The 20794-nt window shown below is 41.0% G+C and overlaps 1 protein-coding gene and 1 long non-coding RNA gene across 4 annotated transcripts in view; one reads left to right on the top strand and one right to left on the bottom strand.

The window, feature by feature from the left end:
• UNC5C (unc-5 netrin receptor C) overlaps positions 1 to 20794 on the bottom strand; it is a 368610-nt gene that overhangs the window by 38974 nt on the left and 308842 nt on the right. For 2 of the 3 annotated variants that reach the window (XM_005278470.4, XM_065596056.1), the window contains exons 8-11: positions 14240 to 14296; positions 12309 to 12500; positions 10686 to 11030; positions 8147 to 8234 (exon numbers count right to left, since the gene is read on the bottom strand). In XM_005278470.4, the coding sequence (XP_005278527.1) occupies positions 8147 to 8234; positions 10686 to 11030; positions 12309 to 12500; positions 14240 to 14296 (682 nt within the window). The remainder of the gene's footprint in view (positions 1 to 8146; positions 8235 to 10685; positions 11031 to 12308; positions 12501 to 14239; positions 14297 to 20794) is intronic. The other variant, XM_005278471.5, reaches the window with a different exon arrangement.
• Positions 2743 to 19747, top strand: LOC135983555 (uncharacterized). Its single transcript, XR_010601238.1, has 3 exons — positions 2743 to 2882; positions 15599 to 15658; positions 16962 to 19747. It is a non-coding gene; the product is annotated as an uncharacterized LOC135983555 (long non-coding RNA).

Genomic DNA, 20794 nt, shown 5'->3' with positions numbered 1-20794 from the left:
TACCGGCAATCATAGCTGTTCTCAAAAAACCCCACAACAAAATAGGAAGCAGAGGACGGAGTGGGGAGAGAGGAATAAATAACTCATAGCAACAGATGGTCACCCTTCTAGTCAGGTTAATGGAAAGTTTGGGGAGAGGGACATTTTATTTTCTCTTTACTGCTGGTCCATGTTTTTGCTGTCTCTCTCCCTTTCAAGTTAAAACCTAGTGTCCTGGATTGATCCCAGGGTTCTTCCGCCTGGTTCTATCTATGGAGGAAAGAAGAAATGAAGTTTCTCTCCCCTATGATGGCTGTTGGAGCATTTTGGTTTTTGTTTTGAATTTTTCATTGAAATAAATGGGCAAGCTGTTGAGTCTAGGAGATTAATTTTGTCTAGGATAGTTGAGGAGAATGGGATGGCGGGAGTGGGGCAGAGGGTTTTAGCAGGTTTTTTTTTGGCCACTCAAGTAAGAGTTTACTGGTGAAAATGGCAAACTTACACCTTGGAGCAAATTAATCAGTAATTCCACCATTATGGGTTTCTGGAGGATGGCTTAATAGTCTCAACACAAGGTTTGAAATACCTCTACTATCCAGAGTCATGGGTTCAAATCCTGGCAGAGCTAACGCAGCCCCTCTTTGTTCTTCTGAGGTAGATAAATTTAAATCCACACCATTTTCAGTTTAAGTGGGTCTTTTGGGTGTGACCTTCAGAATTCAGGTCCTGTCTGCTTTTATGGTTGTTAGATTTCCAGTGGTACTTTTCATATGCGTCTTCCTTGCAGAGCCACTGGCCAGTACTTCCTCTCCCCAACAGCTGCAGGAGCTGCATTTTATTGGTGCTGATTGTACACAGCTATGATGTGCTTTGGAATGAAGGTGCTGTATAAATATCTGTTATTATTCTGTACCCAGAAAGCAAAATTGGGACTTTCGTGCAGCTGTGCTGAAGAGCACAGGGCACTTTCCCTGGTATTGTGAAATGCAGCCTCATTTGCATCTCTGCAGTGTCTCCTGCTGTACATATTAAACTAGAGTGCCTAGTGCAGGAACAAAATCCTGATAGCCTTCACTGTGCCATGTTTAATAAAATTCTTCCTAAAGTGTGCAAATCCTACAGGGTTTGGTTCACATAAGAACACATGAACTGCCATACACGATCAAACCAATGGTCCATCAAGAACAAAAGCCTGTTTTCTAGCAATGACTGGTTCCAGATGTTTCAGAAGAAGACATAAAGCCCCCTTAATGACTAATTATGCAATAATATACTCAACAGAAGCCTGCAGTTTGGTGCATGAAGGATTAGCGGTGAACCAAACCCTTAAGTTTCAGAGTAGCAGCCGTGTTAGTCTGTATCCGCAAAAAGAACAGGAGTACTTGTGGCACCTTAGAGACTAACAAATTTATTAGAGCATAAGCTTTCGTGGACTACAGCCCACTTCTTCGGATGCATACGAAGAAGTGGGCTGTAGTCCACGAAAGCTTATGCTCTAATAAATTTGTTAGTCTCTAAGGTGCCACAAGTACTCCTGTTCTTTTTGCAAACCCTTAAGGTTTGTTTGAAAGTTTGAGTTTGACAAACAACCCCAATGCTAACCTATTGGGGGCCCCAATCAGGAATATTTCCCCCCCTCCAACACATACTAAAAAAGTGCATGGGGGGGCCCCTTTAGCTGCTTGGAGCCCTAAGCAATTGCTTAGCCTGCTTATGCCTAGTGCCAGCTCTGCCCACAAAGGAACATTCCCCCCCCCCCCCAACTTTCCAGGCTATAAAACACACATATCCAAGAAACTCCTTAGCTACTTTTGCCTCCAAGAGGAGGGAGGAACAAGATTGTTTCTTCTTCCTCCTCCTCCTGCCTTCCAAGCCCAGCAAACCCTTCTGGAAACGTTCACATGGAGTAGTGTTCCCCATGTTCCATCATGGCACTGTCACTGCATTTCATCCGAAGGGTCCTCGGGTGGTGGGGCCAGACAGAATCATTCCTTCCCATACTCAGGAGAACAGGATAGGAAAACCCTCCACTTCCCACTCCAGCAACATTGCACTAAGCTGCCAGAGCAGATAGCTCCCTGGGCAATAGCAATGGAACTCGCATGGATTCCCTAGAACTTTCAGGCAATTGATCTTCTTCTTTTAGCACATGATTGCTAGGTAAGACCTGTGAGTTGACTGGCAACCTTGCTAGGAGAAACTACAAATTCCTGCCTCTTAATGCACAGCCAGTGCAGTACAAGAGCGTTTCCCTGTCTTGCTGCTCCATGGAATTCAATTAGGATATTTCCTGACTCTCCCCAACAAAAGAGACACATTAGATAGGAAGGACACTGGTTGAGATTCCTCTGAAGGTAGGGATGTAGATGTGGCATTTCATAGGCCAAGGGAGGAGGCCCCCTAGCCCCAAGAGGCAGCAAAGAAGGAAAGAGGACACTGAGCACACTCCTGAAGACAGCAATGGTGTGTAGAGAGTCTGATGAAATGGGAGAAGGTGGCTGTTGGCCAGGAGGGGGGACGCCTGTTTGGAGAACATTCCTGTGGACTTTGCTGCGCATTTCCCCACTATGCAAACATCCTCCTCCCCACCACAGCCAGTTCTCAAACATAGTGAACATTCAACTCTGGCTTAGTTCAATTGGGTTTAAGGTCAACACGAAAGCTTCACTCAGCTCTGCAATTGCCCAATGGGATCCCACCCTGCTCAAAGCAATAGGAGTAAAGCATATAAGCGTACTGCAGAGTAATAGAAAAACATCCGTCTAGAAAGCTGTAAACAGAGAAAACCACTCTTGCCTGTCCCCACCCTAACACATTTACAGAAAACAACTACCCTGTGACTGCCTTGAAGGACCACCAGCAATTATTATGAACTATTAAAGCTGCACTTCACTGCAGGAAAGGTAAAGTTTTCACAGAGATCTTCCTGCTCTCACACATTTTAATGGGGAGGAAATGAAAGAAAAGCCTCACAGTACTCTGACACCCAGTCCTTTCAGTCAACGGAAAGAACAGCGTTATTAGGTTGTGGAGGGATCTCTGTCAAATTCTAGTTTCTAGAGGACTCCTGCAAAATAGATCTAGAGGGGAAGAGTTTAGAAAAGCATGGGAGGAAAGAGAGGGATGGGATTAGCAGGTCTTTGAGGAATAACAGACTTCCCGATCTAGCTTGAGCTATTAGAATTGCTTCATATTTTTCTGAAACAAGTGTGAACTAAATCTCAGGGGGCTGCAGATATATCCCCAAGCATGTAATATAGGAGGCTGAAACTCTGTGCTGCTCTAGCTATGTTACTTAGAGTAAGTCTAAGAGGACCAAATTCTGTTCCCAGTTACACTCATATATCTGAGAGCAGGTTTTGGCTCAAAGTTTCCATTATAAATCCCATATTATAGTTTCATATTTGGACTTTCAAATGTCATCAGCTGGAAATGCTCTAAAGGATTTTTCAGTCTAGGCACAATACATTTCCCATAAGTTATTTTGATCTGTTTGCTGAAAATATCTATGCAGGGTACACACAAAGTTAAACTCCTCAGGATTTCCAAGGGTATATTTACCAAACCCAAGGCCACAAACTTCTCCTTAAAAAGTGAATGTCTGAAGCTAGTCCTTTATGTATTATTCTTTTCTGGGTTTCTTTAGCACTGCAAGCTAACTTGCTGCACCCATGTGCTGCTCATTAAATTCACCACCTTGCTGTTCGAGGAGGGGACAGGTTGATGGGTTGGATCCTGGGTGACTATGGTGTTATAATATATGAGAATATATTATTGCCCTTATATAAATCGATGGTACGCCCACATCTCAAATACTGCGTACAGATGTGGTCTCCTCATCTCAAAAAAGATATACTGGCACTAGAAAAGGTTCAGAAAAGGGCAACTAACATGATTAAGGGTTTGGAACGGGTCCCATATGAGAAGAGATTAAAGAGGCTAGGACGCTTCAGCTTGGAAAAGAGGAGACTAAGGAGGGATATGATTGAGGTATATAAAATCATGAGTGATGTGGAGAAAGTGGATAAGGAAAAGTTATTTACTTATTCCCATAATACAAGAACTAGGGGTCACCAAATGAAATTAATAGGCAGCAGGTTTAAAACAAATACAAGAAAGTTCTTCTTCACGCAGCGCACAGTCAAACTCCTTACCTGTGGAGCTCCTTACCTGAGGAGGTTGTGAAGGCTAGGACTATAACAGCGTTTAAAAGAGAACTGGATAAATTCATGGAGGTTAAGTCCATTAATGGCTATTAGCCAGGATGGGTAAGGAATGGTGTCCCTAGCCTCTGTTTGTCAGAGTATGGAGATGGATGGCAGGAGAGAGATCACTTGATCATTGCCTGTTAGGTCCGCTCCCTCTGGTGCACCTGGCATTGGCCACTGCCGGTAGACAGGATACTGGTCTAGATGGACCTTTGGTCTGACCCGGTATGGCCGTTCTTATGTTCTTAATATGTAATATAATATGAGGGGTCTGGGGAAGTCATTGACAGGGTCTGGGGCTGTTCTAAGTGCTCTAGGAATGGTTACAGAGAATGCAATAAGGCCCAGATTTTTAAAAGTATTTAGGGGTTGCTGTGTTCAGCATTGCAAGGCCTAACTGATTTAGGGTCTAAATCTCATTTTCAAAAGTGATTTAGGTACTTAAGAGTTTAAATCCTAGAATCTGTCAATAGGATTTTGGCTTCTGCGTGCCTAAATCCCTTTTGAAATGAGATTTAAGCTCCTAAATCAATTAGGTGTTTCAACACTGAGTGCATAAATACCTTTACAAATCTAGGCCTAAGTAGCTCATGTTAAATATTGTACACACTGTTGATTTTAGAAAGTGTGGAGAGCCTGGAGTTTTAAAGAGGTGCTGGAAAAAATCGAAGTCAAATATATATCTGAATTATCCACTATCACTTAGCGGTCCCCTTATTAGGAATCTCAGTTGGCACCAGCCTGATGTGACATACGGCATAGGAGGTATTGGGCCTCAGCAGGCTTTTCTGCAATACATGAATCTGGGAAGAGGCTGCGAATGGCTGGCCGGCCATCTTCCCCTCTGGAGAAAGTAATGTAGCGGACTGGGATTGAACAATCTCATTATGCTCTGCATACTCTTTACCATATCTGATCACCCAGTGAAATGAGCCTATGACAAGTCCTCCTAGAGTCTACTGGCACCTCCATATATGTATGATGTGCTCTGCTTCCTCCATGGCATATTTGAGCTCAGTGTTCTCCTCTCTCACAAAATCTTTCCTGCAACTGCAAGACCTCCTCCTTCCATTCATGCCTTCATACACCCACATCCACATTCATTCTTCTTCTCAGGTAGCACTACTTTAAACATGCCCTCTCTATGCTGGTTTTATGCACAGTACCACCTGCCGTGCAACTGCTATCATGAACCATGTAGAGTGGATTTGATGGCCCTTAAAGGGAAGTAAAAACAAGGATTGGCCTGCCACGTTGGGTGCCCATCACTGAATGGGAGAAGAGGCATTGATTCTTTCCATATCTGAAGAACTACTAGTAGGAGTAATTTCTGGGTGACTCATTTGCGCACACCCCCGCCTTCCAGAAGGAAGTAAAACAGAGTGGAGAAAGGCAGAAAAATGTAATGTAGGACACTATCTCAGCCGCACCATTCAAATAAAGGCACAGGAAAGTCTCCTTGGGTTAGCTATAGTTTCCCTCTGCAAGAGATGGACACTTTTTCAGTACAGGTTGCTAGTCTTTTAAAAAAATATAGCCCAAAGTAACATGAAAAAAATCAATATGGGCTGTGAATATAGATAAGGCCATTTTTGTAATTAGCCATTTTCAAAACAGAGGGCATGAATAATGTAAGCATGAAGGTCTTTTTTATTTAATTTTTCTTTAAACAGATTATGTTTAGCGTGGTTCAAAAGACTATCAAGCCAGAGAACAGGGCTCACTATTGTACGGTGTATAAACAGCTGTGGCTAAGGGCATAACAAACACTATCAAAGGGCTGAGCCAAAAAATGGATTTAGCTATAAGGAGAAGAAAGAGGCATAACACCGTGTAATGATTATTTAGTTTTACATTTGTCATTTAGTCTTTGTGCATGTTATTCCACACCTAAAGAATAGGATTTCTCCTTTCTCTTCAGTGGCTTGCTCAAATTGCTGCTAGTAATACCTTGCCCTTTTAGGCCTCCTTTCTGCCAACATTAAGGGCCAGACTGTGACATGGACCACATGCCCATGCAGGGAAGTAAGGAGTAAGAAGCATTTTTGTATATCAGGATGCCAGTTACCTAGCCCCTGTGTCTGGGTGTCTAGGAGTAAGCAGGACTACATTTCCTCCCTTGAGCAGGTGGGCAGAGAGGCATGGGGAACAGGTAGAGCCTTGGCTCCATTCCCTACTCATTGGCTAGAGTAGCTGAGCCAGCGCAGGGTTAGATAATATTTTGCTAATGGTATAGGGCAGCTGAAAATTGTTATTCCATGGGAGCAAGAAGGGAGGAGGTAAGGTATTGTGATTCAGCAGTGTGTCTCAGAATGACAGTGTTGAATCACTCTTCCTGGGGTGGTGTAGCCTATGTCTCACCCCAGGCTCTGAAGTTGTGCCACAGGTAATAATCTAGCCCTAAGTAACTTGTCCTAGGGTCACAGAGAAGGTTACACAAAGAGAGGAGAATATCAGACTGGAAGCTCTCACTCTCAGCCCTCTGTTAGAACCACTAGGTATTATGGGTAAAACTTTCAAAAATGCCTAGGAGCCTCATTTACAAAGCTATTTGTAAAAGATGCAGAGAGGAGCCCAGTCAGATTGCAAAAAATGACTATGAAGGTACACTGCACTTGCTTAGGTGCTTTTGAAAATCCCACTAGGCATCTACATGCATTTTTTGACACCTAAACACTTTTGTAAATCTATCCCTACGTGACTTGGGCACTTGTAAACCTAAGTCTCATTGTCTTTCACCGAGACTTAAGGAGAGATCTTCAAAGTCACAAACGACACTTAGGCACCTAAGTATATGTGCCTAAATATCATCTGGGCCTTTGAAAGTCTCTCCCTTAGGTTCCAAAGTGCTTAAGTCCCTTTTGAAAATGGTGCTTAGTCTCCTTTAATCACTAAGGTGCTTCTGAAAATTTTACCTTACCTCAGACTCTGTCCACATTCTGAATCATATTTTAGTGAGTTAACTAGAAAGTACTTTCATAAAATGACAGCTTGCTAGAAATTTGATGGTGATGATAATAATTAACCATTTGAACAGGCCATCAGAGGGCTGCGTCATAATCCTGGCTTAACACTTAGCATGTCTTTCTCAGCTTCACATCTGCTTTTCAGAAGCTTGTGTCAAGACTGCAAACGAGCTGGGAGCCACGGAGGGAAGGAATTTCTTCCAGTGATGGCCCTCTTTAGAGTAGGTCTTCTGAAGAGGAAGGCATGGGATGGGCCTGGTGAGGGGTCTATGAGGCTCAGCTGGAAAGTGCCTCCCATTTGGCTGGGAAAGTGGCAGGGAAATCTAGGGAGGTGATATGCTGACAAAGTAGCTTGAAACCCAGAGAGTAGCACAGGCACACAAGGTTGGCAAGCCTGTGCTAATTGCGACATGTAGCCTTGGCTCTGAATAGGGGGTAGCATGGAGCTGCAGTGACCCAAGGGAAGCAGCCATGCCTCAAAACTGTGCTTCAGTCCCTCCTTGTGCTCTCTGGTGAGCACAGGAGGCAATGCACAGGCTACAGCATCCCTATGGACAGCCCAGTGTATCCTCTTATCCTTTCCCAACCACTTCTTCCTCCACAAGGATTTGTGTTCCCCAGGGTAGCATGGAGCATGCAGCCCTTTCCCCTCTTCTATTCAACTGAGCGAAGGCCCTTTACAACAGGTTACCAGACACACTTCCTGCTGCATTTAATTCTTGCTACTGCATTATTCTCACTTCTAACTTGGATTCAGTTTCCCCTAAGCTTGAAAGCTTTTTGCAGAACCTATAAAAAGCAAATATCAGAGCTCGCTCTGTGGCCAGGTTATCCTCAGCTCTCACCTGTCTGCTTTAAAACCAATAAGTCGCCTCAACACAATTGGCTTTGCATAAATATCTGCTGATCAGAGATTTTAGTTAGTACATTTTCTCCCATCCCGTTCTCCATAATTAGTGCTCAAGCAAATGCACTCCAAGTAGAGTCTTTTACCTCATGTTCTCCTTCCTGTGAACTGTCAAATACATTTCATATACTCTTCCCTGGGGAACAGCCCCTGCAGGGATCAGCAAACTTACGCCTGCAAAACAGAAGAGACACAAATAAAAGGAAACGGAGAAAGAAAGGCAACCAGGTCTCTGACGAAGAATGACAGGAGATTTTGAAGACGAAGTCCTACATGCTGGATCTCCCTGGTGCCTCCCATTGTCTGTTTTGAATTACTGGAGTGGAGAACTGGATATTTTCCTTCCCCTTTTGTTTTATTTAAGGAACAAACAGATGGTTACTCTGTTGCTTACCTTGTAAAATGTGGGAAAAACCAACAACTCTGTCTAAAATTTCAAACAGCTGTAATGGAACATCTCTTCCCAGGCATTTCTTTTTTAATAAAAAACAACAACAAAATCCCAAAACAGCAGAATACTGGCCCAGGAAACAACAAGAACCATTTATTTTTGGGAGGAGCTGGTCATGTGGTCAGCATCCATGTTTAGATGTACTTAACTTCTAATTACACAATAGTTAGGACAAAATGGGGATACTTGACATCCCTTATATGTCCATTCATAAAGAGTGGTCCAGAATTCCAATACCCAGTCAAGTCTGCCCTGCACTGAACACAAGTTAGTGGCAATTAGTGATGTGCCATGAGGCACAAGTACTCAGTAGTCCACGCAGCCGGGCAATTCTGGACCAGCTGCCATTGCTGAACTGCAGCGATCAGAAATCTATGGTAGGGATTTCAGTTTCTCCTGCATAAAATTATAACTAGACAGCTGAAGCAAACCTATGAACAGAATATTCACAAGGATATATATGTGTGTGTGTATGAGAGAGAGAGAAGAAGAAGAAGAAGAACTGGCCTTACAAAATAATGCACTGGACAGTCCTCATCGATATATGAATAGTTTGGGGCCTGGTTACATGAGACCACCTCTCTCTATATACAATACATCCACTCTTGTGACCAGTAGATGTGTTTGAGCTGGAGTCCCTCCCCCCTGTTATAAAAGGGAGGGTACAGCTGGCAGGCTGTTTTTCATGAATGCCTTTTGACTTTGGAACTTGTTTCCCTGTGGGTTTGTCACAGCCCAGATACATTAAGCTTCTGGGCATGCTGCCTCACCCATGTATTTCCTCAGATGTACAGGGAGGGATTATAGGGACTTTTGACTGTTAATTGGTGGGTAAATATTACTGGAAGCTGTATAGACAGCCCACTGTATTGGGTTATAGCTGATGGATAGATTTGTTTCTGTTTGTTTTAATTATTTTTAAAGTGCTCCTAGCAATAGATATGTACTTTTTCACCTACAAACTGAAGTTAATATGTGAATTAAATTATGTATGTCTAACAGACTTTGCACTACATGTGGAAAGCATAGTGGAAAGTAACCTGAGAACAAACTGGACCTCTAACAAGAAGAGCCTGAACTTCAGGTCTACAGCACGATAGACTAGATTTTGAACAGAACTCAGCAAACCACAGTCAGGCCAGATTTTTTTTTTCACCAGAGCAGCTCAGCACCCATTTAGGCCCATAAATGAAACAGATTAATTTTTCAAAAGCATTCAGCATCCAGTAAGAAGAATAGGGATCACCAGAGGCGAAGGGGTTTTGAAAATCTAACCATTTCATTAGGAACAGAGTTGCGTTTTTTGTTTGTTTGTTTTTTTAAATCTGGCCCTGGTTGCTGGTGTTGAGCATTTAAGAAGCTGGCCCTGAATGTGGTGAAGATTTGGTATTCTAGCAGATTTGAATATCCACCCCAGGCCACTTCTCTTAATAGGCCATCACACTGAAGTTGGATTAACTGAAAATTTTGGTTAACTGGGGTCCTACTATCCAGCTAAATAACAGCGTAGCCATTTTCCACGCTGTAAACAGAACTTAAGTTTTTTTTTTCTTTACTAACTTGTGCAGTTCCTGAAAAGCTTCTAATAAAGACATATGAAAAAGACACACATAATGTCCTGGTTTCCTTTGCTATGTAATCTCTATGTTTGCTATGTAGGCAAACTATTCAATCACCTGCAGAAAATTAGTATTCTGCTGTCTTGCTTCAGCACTGCACAGTCTGCAGCAAACTGGAACTGGAACAACTGATTTGTTTTCTAATTAATTTGTCCTTTTTATGCATGATAACAAAAGTGAGGCTTTCTGGCTTGAAGTTAGGTTGTTTGGTTTATTTTGGGGATCTGTATGAAAGGAAAAGGTCAAGGATGCTGAATCCCACTTCACACAGGGAAGTTCTGAGGTCTAATATTTCTGAAGGAAGTGGTCACAGTCTTCTGATTTGTTGTTAAAGAAGGCCAGGACTTTTGGGAAAGGATATGTGAAATAGCTGAGTAAACCTGAATGGAAAAAAAAATGCTGTTTGGGCTAAACATAGAAAAGGCAGATTCCAAGGAGAGACCTTGTTTTTTCTGCCTAAAAGAACAGAGAGATGGCATTGCTTAAAACCACCAAACAACCACCACTTTTGAAATCTCATTAGGTACCTCTGAAGCTGATAAGTGCAATACTTACCTGAATTGGGAATGATTAGGTGACCTCCAAGGGAGTTGAAGGTGCCAAAAGCAGTGCATGATGGGTCTGTTTGTCGAGCAAGACTCTGGTTTTTCATGTTCATGGTCTCGTTTTCCAGCAGAGACTGAGTTATCTGTGGGGATAACTTGGATGAGAAGTCGGACAGGTCGTCCTGTGGGGTGACTGCACCCGAGGTACTATAGACCTTGATCTTCAGGTTGGGCAGTGGATCAAGGATTGGAGAGTTGGTCATTGGGATTTTATCAGAGACATCATGCAAGGCGTAGACAGGACCTCTGTACATGGCTGCAGCAGATGTGAGGTCTGGTGGCACTGCCAGGAGATCTGTGTTGGAAATGAGAAAAAACAACAAAGTATTACCCACGGCTGTATCCCCTTCACTGAAGACTTCCTTCTGGGTGAAGATTTAGTGGTGCCATTCTATTTGTGTCTTCATATTGAAGGGAATGATGAGCAAAGCCCTAATGGACTGATATTCTTCTCCTTTTGTATCCATCCACACATCTCCAGGGGTTTACATAGGCCCCATCGCTATGGAATCTAATTGCTGCACAAAACTGAAGTGCAACCCTACTCCAAGGATTTTTAACCTGTATTCTTTTCCAGTCTGTACTCTGACTTCAAATATGACATGCCAGGCCTCAGTACAAGAGACTCTCTATGACAAAACCAGTTTTATTAATTAGTTTTCCTTCCATAAATGCAAAGTATGAGAATCATTAGCCTATATATTCAACCAGTCCAAAGACAGAATGATAGAAGAGATAGAAAAGACCTATGGTGTCATCTTCCTCATCACCCACAGCCAGCGCAGGATTGTCACCAACAGTATGTTGTGCAGTGCCTTCTGCAGCTTAGCTTTAAACAAATCCTTGGCAAAGAAAGTGCTGCTCCTGCTAATGTTCCATTTTTACAACTCTCTAGCCAGTTTTACTTTTTTCTTGATGTAACTTTAATACTCAAAGAATGACATCAAAAGCCAGAAGGTTCAGCCCAAATGTATAGCTTCCAAGAGCCAGTCTTGGCTTTGTGTGTTCATTTTCTGTCTGATGATGTCTGCAAATAATTATGCTATTATTAACTGGTGACAGAAATTTGTTATGTTTTCCACCCACTGAATCTTGCGCCAGAGCAATGTCTCATCTCTCAGTAGTAAATACCTCCCACACATCTCTCCATGCAGACAGAGAGGTCACAGTAAATATGATTATCAGACAGTAAAATGAGAAATATAATGTGATGGAATTACTTTATTAGAGTATTATTCTAAGACATGGTAGAATGAGTCCTGTTTCTGTTGTAGCCAATGGTGTATTTGCTACTGACTTATACACAAACCCTTATTTCTACATGTCTCTGTGTGTCCCTCTCACTCCTTTTCTCCTGAAGTTTATACTCCTCTGTTTCATGCTCTAGAGTAGGTCTGAAAAATCCCAGCATAAGGTTTTAGCACTTGACTATAAGAAACAAATGAGCATAACCTTTCTTTTTTTCTATGAAGGGGCAACTAGCATCCAGTGAATATAATTCATACAACCCTGAAGACCATTTCCTTACAGCATCTGCCTGAATTGATCTACATGAAATGAAATGACAACTAACCTTGTCTTGCAGCCTTGATGTTAACAGGTTGGAATCCGCCATTCAGTGCCGAGGAGTCTATAATATCTGACTCAAAGTCACGGTGGTTCTTCCGATACACGAACAGTGCCACAATCACTGAAATAGCTAGGCACACGATTACAGCTATCACAATGCCAACGTAGAGAGCTACGTCATCTGAGTCAGGAGCAGCTGGAGGGACAAAAGAATTAAACATTGTTCAGCGGTATCTGGTCACAGGAATTTCCAAGAGTATACATCCGTATTACTGTCGTTTCCTTTTGACATTTGTTACCTTTTTTATAGGTTAACTGAAAATCCATCTCCAAAGCTGTATAACAGGGCTGTTCCCTTTCAGAGGAAAAATGATCCTAGATTTTTCTTAGCTATTTTCTCATGCTTTATAGAATCTATCTATCTAGTAACTAGGCAGCATAACCAACCATTTATAACTAGACTTATAAAGCAAATTTAGCTAAACAGGGTATAATACCATATCAATTCCTGACGAAAATTCAATGTTAATTTAGTGGTACATTGGATAACAAAAAGGTTTTTTACTTCACGTCTTACTTTAAAAATAAAAGGCCACTTTTTGTGGACACGCCTGGCATGTCCTGATAATGTGTGTGTACTGAGTTAGAATATTTTTCTAAGTGTAATATTCCAAGTCATTAGTTTCTTTCCAGAGCACGTCCTACCTCCCCCTACACCCCATTTGAGACAAAAAACCTGCAAAAATAGAGCAAAACAAATGCTGAGATCTCATTAGTGGAATGAGACAAATGCTTGGACAAATGCTGAAGCAAGCACCATCTACTGAAAGCAAAATTCAACAAGGAATACCTTAATTTACAAAAGGAAGCCAAGTTCACTGTAGCTCTCCTTTGGGAACAAGGCCTGCCCATGAGATTTTCGCTACCTGTTTGTACCATAACTTCTGCACTAATCCCAGGGTAATACCTAGCACCACTTTCTATCAGATATGTTTCCAAAAGGCCTGAATACATGATCAAAAATTATGCGTTATGTGTGTAGCGAAATATTCCACTATTAGAAGAAGCATACCGAGCGAAGAAACTGCAAACAGATCAAATCTTTCTCATGCACTATTTTGGCTTAATTTAGAGCATGTGAAAGAATTTTCTTGTTCTCTGCTTTCCCAAGGTGTAAGCCAGTCTGCCTTGCAGAGATATGGCAGATGTTGAAAGGGACTGATCAAACTCTATCTGGTCTTAGCTATTATGTTTTCTTAAAATCTCCATTGTTCAAAATGCAAGAGAGAGTCCATCAACAGGTTCTCAGGAAGTAGAACTCTGAGTTCCAGCCTGAAGATGCTATATCTCCTCCATATTCTCTCTCTCTTTTTAACGTTTATAATAATTTCATATTTGACAGTTTCCTACTCCTCCTCAGATATGAATAGGCTTCTCCCTTTGATTTCTGGCTTTCAAGCACCAGCTTATCCCCTTTCCTTTATCCACCTATTAATGAGGACAGTTATCATGCCACATGAGCTGACTGCAGTGTTGTTGTAGCCGTGTCAGTCTCAGGACATGAGAGAGACAAGGTGGGTGAGATAATATCTTCTATTGGACCATTGTCTGTTGGTGGAAGAGACAAGACTTCAAGCTAAACAGACTTGAAGTCCGAAGGAATGCTCTGTGTAGCTGAAAAGCTTGTCTCTTCCACCCACAGAAGTTGGTCCAATAAAAGATATGAACTCACCCACTTTCTCTCTCTCACATGAGTCTATTGACAATTGTAACACTGCCACTCCTTGCCTCCCATTAAGCAAGCAGGATGCAAGTCACGCTGTCCATTAGGCCCCTCTTTCCCGATGCACATGTAGCTGGGCTAAAAGTAAATCTTGAATCAAGTAACAGCATCACATCAGTAATCAGAAACATAAAATCAAACATTAAACTTACAAGAAAATCCATATTCATTCTGGGTTCTCTGTTCAGTTGAAATAGGATAAATGAAACCTTAAAAAGAAAGAAATTAAACAAAAATGGGAACAAAATCAAATTAATGAGGGGAAACAAAAAAAGGAAAGCATGAAAAATGGTTTAATTAAAAAAAAGAAGGAAAAGAAACCCATGGTACTTTACAATTCCGATTCAGCACAGAATTATGATTTTGCATCTCCTGTCTGCTTCAGAGCCTCACTAAGAATTAATAAGTAGGCAGATTGAATTTCAGAGCCAAAATCGGTCTCGAGTCACTAACTTTGGAGTGCTTAAAGTCTTTCTTTTATTGAGCATAAACTCTAATGGATCTAATTTATTTCAGACATCAAGCATCATTAGCATATGGAAAGTCTTTTTTCCCTACCCCTGCCATATGGTTTAATTCCCAGGACATTTTCAGTAGGGCTCTAAACAGTTTTTTTATTTAATTATAGTGGCTTGCTGTTGGTCTAATAGAGCTAAAGGAGACTTGTCGTCATTGGTCAGAGGTTAAATACCCATTTGCTGAGCAAAGCCCATAAAGAAAACCCTCTTTTTGGATTTCCTTGGAATTATTTTATCCTGTCTCTAATAGGAATCCAATAGGAATTCCACAGGGTGCAAGCAAATTGAACTGGAAACTGAATGTGTTCGATTTGAAATCATTATAAAATCAATAGAGGACCTGGGGTCATAAAGTTATTTATTTTAAATCTTTGAAGGCATAGTGTAATATTGATAAAATCATAACGTAATTCAGTTTTATTCCAAAACAGATCAACAGTAACAGTATCTCTTTCTTTTATTTCTTTTCCATCTCCTACAATAATATAGTAGCACTTTTTCTCTTCCAGTTGCTCTAGCTGGTTGGCGCAATAACCCTATGAAGTAGGCATTTATTTTATTCCCTTTTTACCAATGCAGAAAATGAGTCAGAGGGTCCAAGATTGATCCCATAGAAGTCAATCATGTCTGGAGAGGTAAATGACATGCCCCATTGTCAGAGCTGAAATGAGAACTTCGGAGGGCCTGACTCCCTTTCCTGTGCTCAGGCTGTGGCACTTTTAAAGCCGTACTATAAAAATACCAAGTGTTTATGAAAGCTAATTACCTGTCACATAACCATGCTGTTAATTGAAATACTAGAGGCAGGCAGAGGTATTCTTTATGACAGAGGCGCTTTGCTGCAGCACCATGGGACAGCATTATGCCTTATTTCCCAGCAATGATTCCAGGCTTGCGCTTACTTTTATAAATATTATATTCCTCACTCATTTGTATGATTCCTTGAGGCAGGTTTGCCTGTTTGCATTTTTAATTGTTTCTCTCTCGTACTAGTGAACTCATAACACTGGAGTTTAGGACATGAAAAGGATGCAAGGAGAGAAGAGAGACGAGGTGGGTGAACCAACTTCTGTTGGTGAGAGAGACAAGCTTTTGAGCTTACAAAGAGCTCTTCTTAAGGAGAGAAGTCAGGCAAGCAACTGCTGAAAGTCTGGGGCAGTGAGAGCACAGTTAGTCAGTCCATGGTTGGGAAAGTTCATGCTAGTGTTTGCAGCTGCACCAGTGTCGCCATACAATATGCAAACTTCAGGGATTTGGTGGAAACCTGAAGACATCTTGGTCTATTGTGGGGAGGTGATCCAGGACTAAATTTGCTCTCAGTGACACTGGTGTGACATCAGTGGAATTGCTCTGGATTTATTAAACTCAGTGAGAGAAGAATTCAGTCCTAGATGTCCTTCCTGCAGCAGTCAAAGTTGCCTTCTGGAATCCAGCCAATAGATGGCGCTATAATAGGAAAATTCCCTAAAAGCCAAAAAAATGATGCAGCATTAAAGGGGAACTGAAAAGTTATTTTTTGTTTTATTTTAACCTGGCAAGTTTTGAGTTCAGAGTCCTGTGTTACCCTTGCAATGAGATATAGATGAGATATAGTAACTGCCACTCAAAAGAGATCAAAGAGCTGCAGAACCTGCACTATTCTAGATGTTACTGATAGCATCATCCGTGGTTGGAGAAACACAACAACCTGAATTCAGGTCTTGGTGGGTAACTAAACACAGAGATGATTTTAAATATGCTGGGTCAAATTTATCCTGCTGTGACTACACCATAGATTTCTATTTGTTAAAAATATTCATTTGCAACTTCTAACTCTATATACACTCTGCCACTGATGAATTTAAAACAGTAGAACTTTCATGAAAAGGCAGCTATAAAATATTGGCATCATCTTATTCAGAAGATCTGCTTTGTGTGAGTATTGGAAGTCCTATCTATTTACTTAAATGGAAAAAATAAAGCTTTACTGCTCGCTAGGCCTGCTAGCCTTTCAAAGCCAATACATCTAAGACAAAGCAGCTGGATTCTATTCCCTCCTGTGCATCAGTAACTGAACTGGTTACTAAATTCCAGTCAGCTGCATCTGTGCAAACCCACACTGGCTTGCACAAGTGCCGTTGAGGGTATAATTTAGGCCTGCAGATTTTTTTATTCTTGTTTATGACCTTTATTCCAGGCTTTACTTTCAGAACCCAGGTTGAATTTTGCAGAACAATTGAACATAACTGTTTTGGAAATCACGGAGAGATAATAAGCAAGGAGCCCTCCCATGCCATTTTTTCAGAGTCACAATTCAAAGTAAAACTGCACTTTTAAACAGATTTAAAAAAAGAACTTTTCCTTTCACTTTTAACAGAGGGAGAGAATTCAAATGGTAGAGACAAGCAGAAGGCTCAAGGACACACTCTGATGACGGTGACAGTGGGGAGTATGAGATTATTGCCACCCTCCGGAATGACAACACGGGTATCTCTTTAGACAGTTGGTTTTCATGCTGGCCCATCTGATCCCACTCTCAAACAATGAGCTAGGACATTCTCTTCAGATAATGAGGCAAACCTGCTGAGATTAGTAACTGTGATAATGAAAAATGGCTTCCCTCCCATCTTCAGAGTGAGTGCCATGCAAAATGATATTCCTCCCCCCCCTCCCCCCACCGGCTGTATCAGTAGTGCTGTTTGCCAAGTACCTAAGGGACTTCTAGCTTTTAATTTTAAACAAGGGGAACTAAGAAAGGTGCTGTTAACAGGCTTTGACTCTCCTGCTGGTGCTGCTGACTCATGCATTGAGCAGCTGGTTTCACAGTCAGTAACTTGCTTTGAGGAAAGTAACTTAAGCCTCATCACTTGGCTTGTTTTGAAATATAACATTTCCAAAAGTTCTTTTGGTGCTTTGTTTATTTCTTGTGTGTGTTACTGCTGGAACAATAAAAATAGAATAACTGTACTTTACACTTATATAGGCCCTTCCATCTGAAGATCTCAGACGCTTTTCAAAGTGAGGTATTTATTATCCCCATTTTACATACAGAAAATAGTAACACAGAGAGGTTAATTGACTAGCCCAAAGTCACATACAGTGAGTCAGTCAGAGGCCATGTCTACATATTGAAATTGCACTAATGCAACTAAATTCATTTCTAAATTGATTTAATTAAATTGGTGCAACTCCCTTGAGTTTACAGCCTGTTCTACACACAGTTTTTGTACCAGTATATCTGTTTCAGTGGAAGCGGTGAGGGGTGATCTTTTTTCTTTTCTTTTCTTTTTTTTTTTTAACTGAAAGTTATAAAGGTGCCTTATACCTTAATAACTGATTCCCTTTCCCCTACGGGAATAGCAATACTGATATAATCCTTTATACTGATATAATCCACTAGGGGGTTGTACTGGTCTAGTTAACTTTTGTGGGTAGAAAAGACGTTTGACTGCCTTATATCCATTGAGATTAATTAAATTTCAATATCAGTCATTCTTAAACCGATTTACAGGGTTGCACAGATTTAACTAAATAGATTTAGAAACTGATTTAATTAAATTAGTGCAATTTGTAAGTGTAGCTATCCCCCAAAAGTCAGAATTAGAAACCAAGAATCCTGACTCCCTTTCTCCTGCTCTGACCTCCAGGAAGCAGATTCATGCCAAAGGCAATAAGTAAGTGACACCAAGATGTAATTAAGTGGACAAAATTTCTGGACGTATGGTACCCTGGCAACAGCCTGTCTTTGTGGGAAGGTAGCAGAATTAATAAACAGTGAGATGATTTCTCTTCATGTGGCAAAAAGTCCCCTAAAATAATTTATCTGCAGAGGAGAAGAAAAGCCCACTTCATGCAAAAGATACTTTGGCTTTTTTTTTTTTAGAGATGGGATATTTGGGGAATGGAAAAATTCATCACTCTGAAAGGTAATTATGCAAAAAGTTATGACACTGACTCCCTGGAGTCCTTTTTCAAAATTTCCAGAGATGTCCATAGTAGCCAACCTAGCATCTCCTAATTTTTGGCCTACACTAATCATTACTGGGATGTGGACTTATATACTACTACATCATGTTACATCCTTTGTCCCTCAAGATTAGACTACCGCGATCTACATGGAGCTATGGTTTAAGTCCATCTGGAAACGACAGCTGATGCAAAATTCAGCAGCCCACTTGCTAAGTAGATTTCTCTTTGCAAGCACATTAACTTATTCTCTATTGTTAAATATTAATAATAATAATAATTATTATTATTTATTTGCATTGCAGTACCACCTGGGAGCCATGGGCCAGGACCCCATTGTGCCAGTCACTGTACAAACAAAAAGAGAGTCCCTGCCCTAACATATGTTGTATGAACTACACTAGCTGCCTATTGGTTCAGGATTGATTCTGAGCTGTAGATTTTTATCAATGCAACTCTAAAACTACTTGAGACATTACCTATCTAGGAGACGGCCTCTCTCCCCATGGTATAAAACAAATAAGGATGCTGGGAGGGCCTTTGGAACTTTCTTCACTCTGATCCATAATAGAATGTGTAACCTCCAGGGAATATTGCAAGGCCCATCTTTTCTCCCTTCCCCGCAGGGAGTTGGGTGAAGCTGGGGAGTGGTTGGGGGAGTGCTCCTTGGTGATTTTGTTAATGGGTCTTATTAAATATTTGTTATATTTATGCTGCTACCAGGATAATTCTGTCTGCAGGTAATTACTAGGGTCCATTTTTTTTTGAGATGTATTTTAAGAGTTCTCATGGTCACCCAGAGCTTATGATGGGCACTTTTAATTTGTATAGCACAAACTTGAATAAATAAAGTATCCAAGATCTACCTGTTCACTTTAATGCACTCTATCTAAATCTATCATTAGCCATCTTTAAACTGCAGATGCTCTGTACTTTACCTTGCACACAAGGCTTCAGATGTAACCAATGGTCATAAAATTATGCAGTTCTTTCAAAAATCCAGCCACACTATCTGTCTCCAATGCCCTCATGTGGCAGTGAACTCAACAGGTGGATTTATAAGTTGATGTAACAGTATTTCCTTTTCTGGACTCCAAAGTTACTGCCCTTTAATCTCATCAAGGGTGGAGAAGAGAAACATGACCATTTAATCACTGCTATTTCTTTCTCTGCTTTGACACAGGAATGCAGAATTGTAAATGGAATAGTAATATGTCATTACTGATAGGTCAATACATTCTGAATCATGAAGCTGTGATGGACACATTTTCAAACCAAGGTACTTAAACACAACAACCAAAGTCCAAATATGGTCACTCAAATCAGCACTTAAGTAATACAAAATGGGGATGTAGGTACATAATTTCAAATGTTGGTGTCTAAAGGCAGGATTTGATATTCTCTTAAGGCACCCACCTATGAAAATTGATTCCAGTCTTCGAATACTACTCAGTAAAGCATGTATTATGTGGTTTCTTCTAGGAATGCATATAGTAGAGTAGGCTATTGCCCAGCATAAAGGTTGCTTTCAGCTTTCATTCAAATCTCCTTTTCCAGTGACTCTCAATTTTGGGGGGGCTGACATTTTCTGCACTTGCTCTCAGCCCAGAAAATTCTTTTGAAAAGTTTGAGCAAATTCAGATTCAGAAACAGTGTCTTTTCTTTGACGTCAGTGGCATCTGAATCAGGCCCTTGGGGTTTTTTGGTGTGTGGAGTTGTTGTTTGAGTGACACGTATTTACCCTTATTTTAAAGATGCTTCAGTTAAGGATCCCCGGCTACTTCCAAGCTCAGCAAGCTCAACAGCAGTATCTTCCTTCCTTACTTTAAGGTGACATTGTCAACCAAAATTATCAGCACCAATTTATATTTCGTAAAATCTTTAACCAATAGGAATGTTTCCATACACGTTTTTTAAAAAACTCCAATGGAAAGAGCTCTCAAAACACTATAAGCACAACCCTGCAGTATTTGCAATCCCACTGCTGTAGCACTGAACTACACTAATGCCATTTCTGTCCCATACTCCAATCTAAACCTTCATTGACCATGGCGAGTTTGTTAGTTAATGCAAACTTGAGGTGACAGATCAAGTGTAGTGCTCAAAGCTGAAGGTGCCCTGACAGCGTTAACTCAGCCACACTGCACATGTGCATGCATGTCTATTTCCCTGGTTAACTATAAATGGTGATACAGTATAGTACTGTTTGTTATTAATGGATACAATTAAATGTACAAATTGGTT

This window comes from Chrysemys picta, chromosome 5, assembly GCF_011386835.1.
Source record: "Chrysemys picta bellii isolate R12L10 chromosome 5, ASM1138683v2, whole genome shotgun sequence".
NCBI lineage: Eukaryota > Metazoa > Chordata > Testudines > Emydidae > Chrysemys > Chrysemys picta.
Note: the sequence above shows the minus strand (reverse complement) of the source record. Positions and strands in the feature narration are given on the sequence as shown.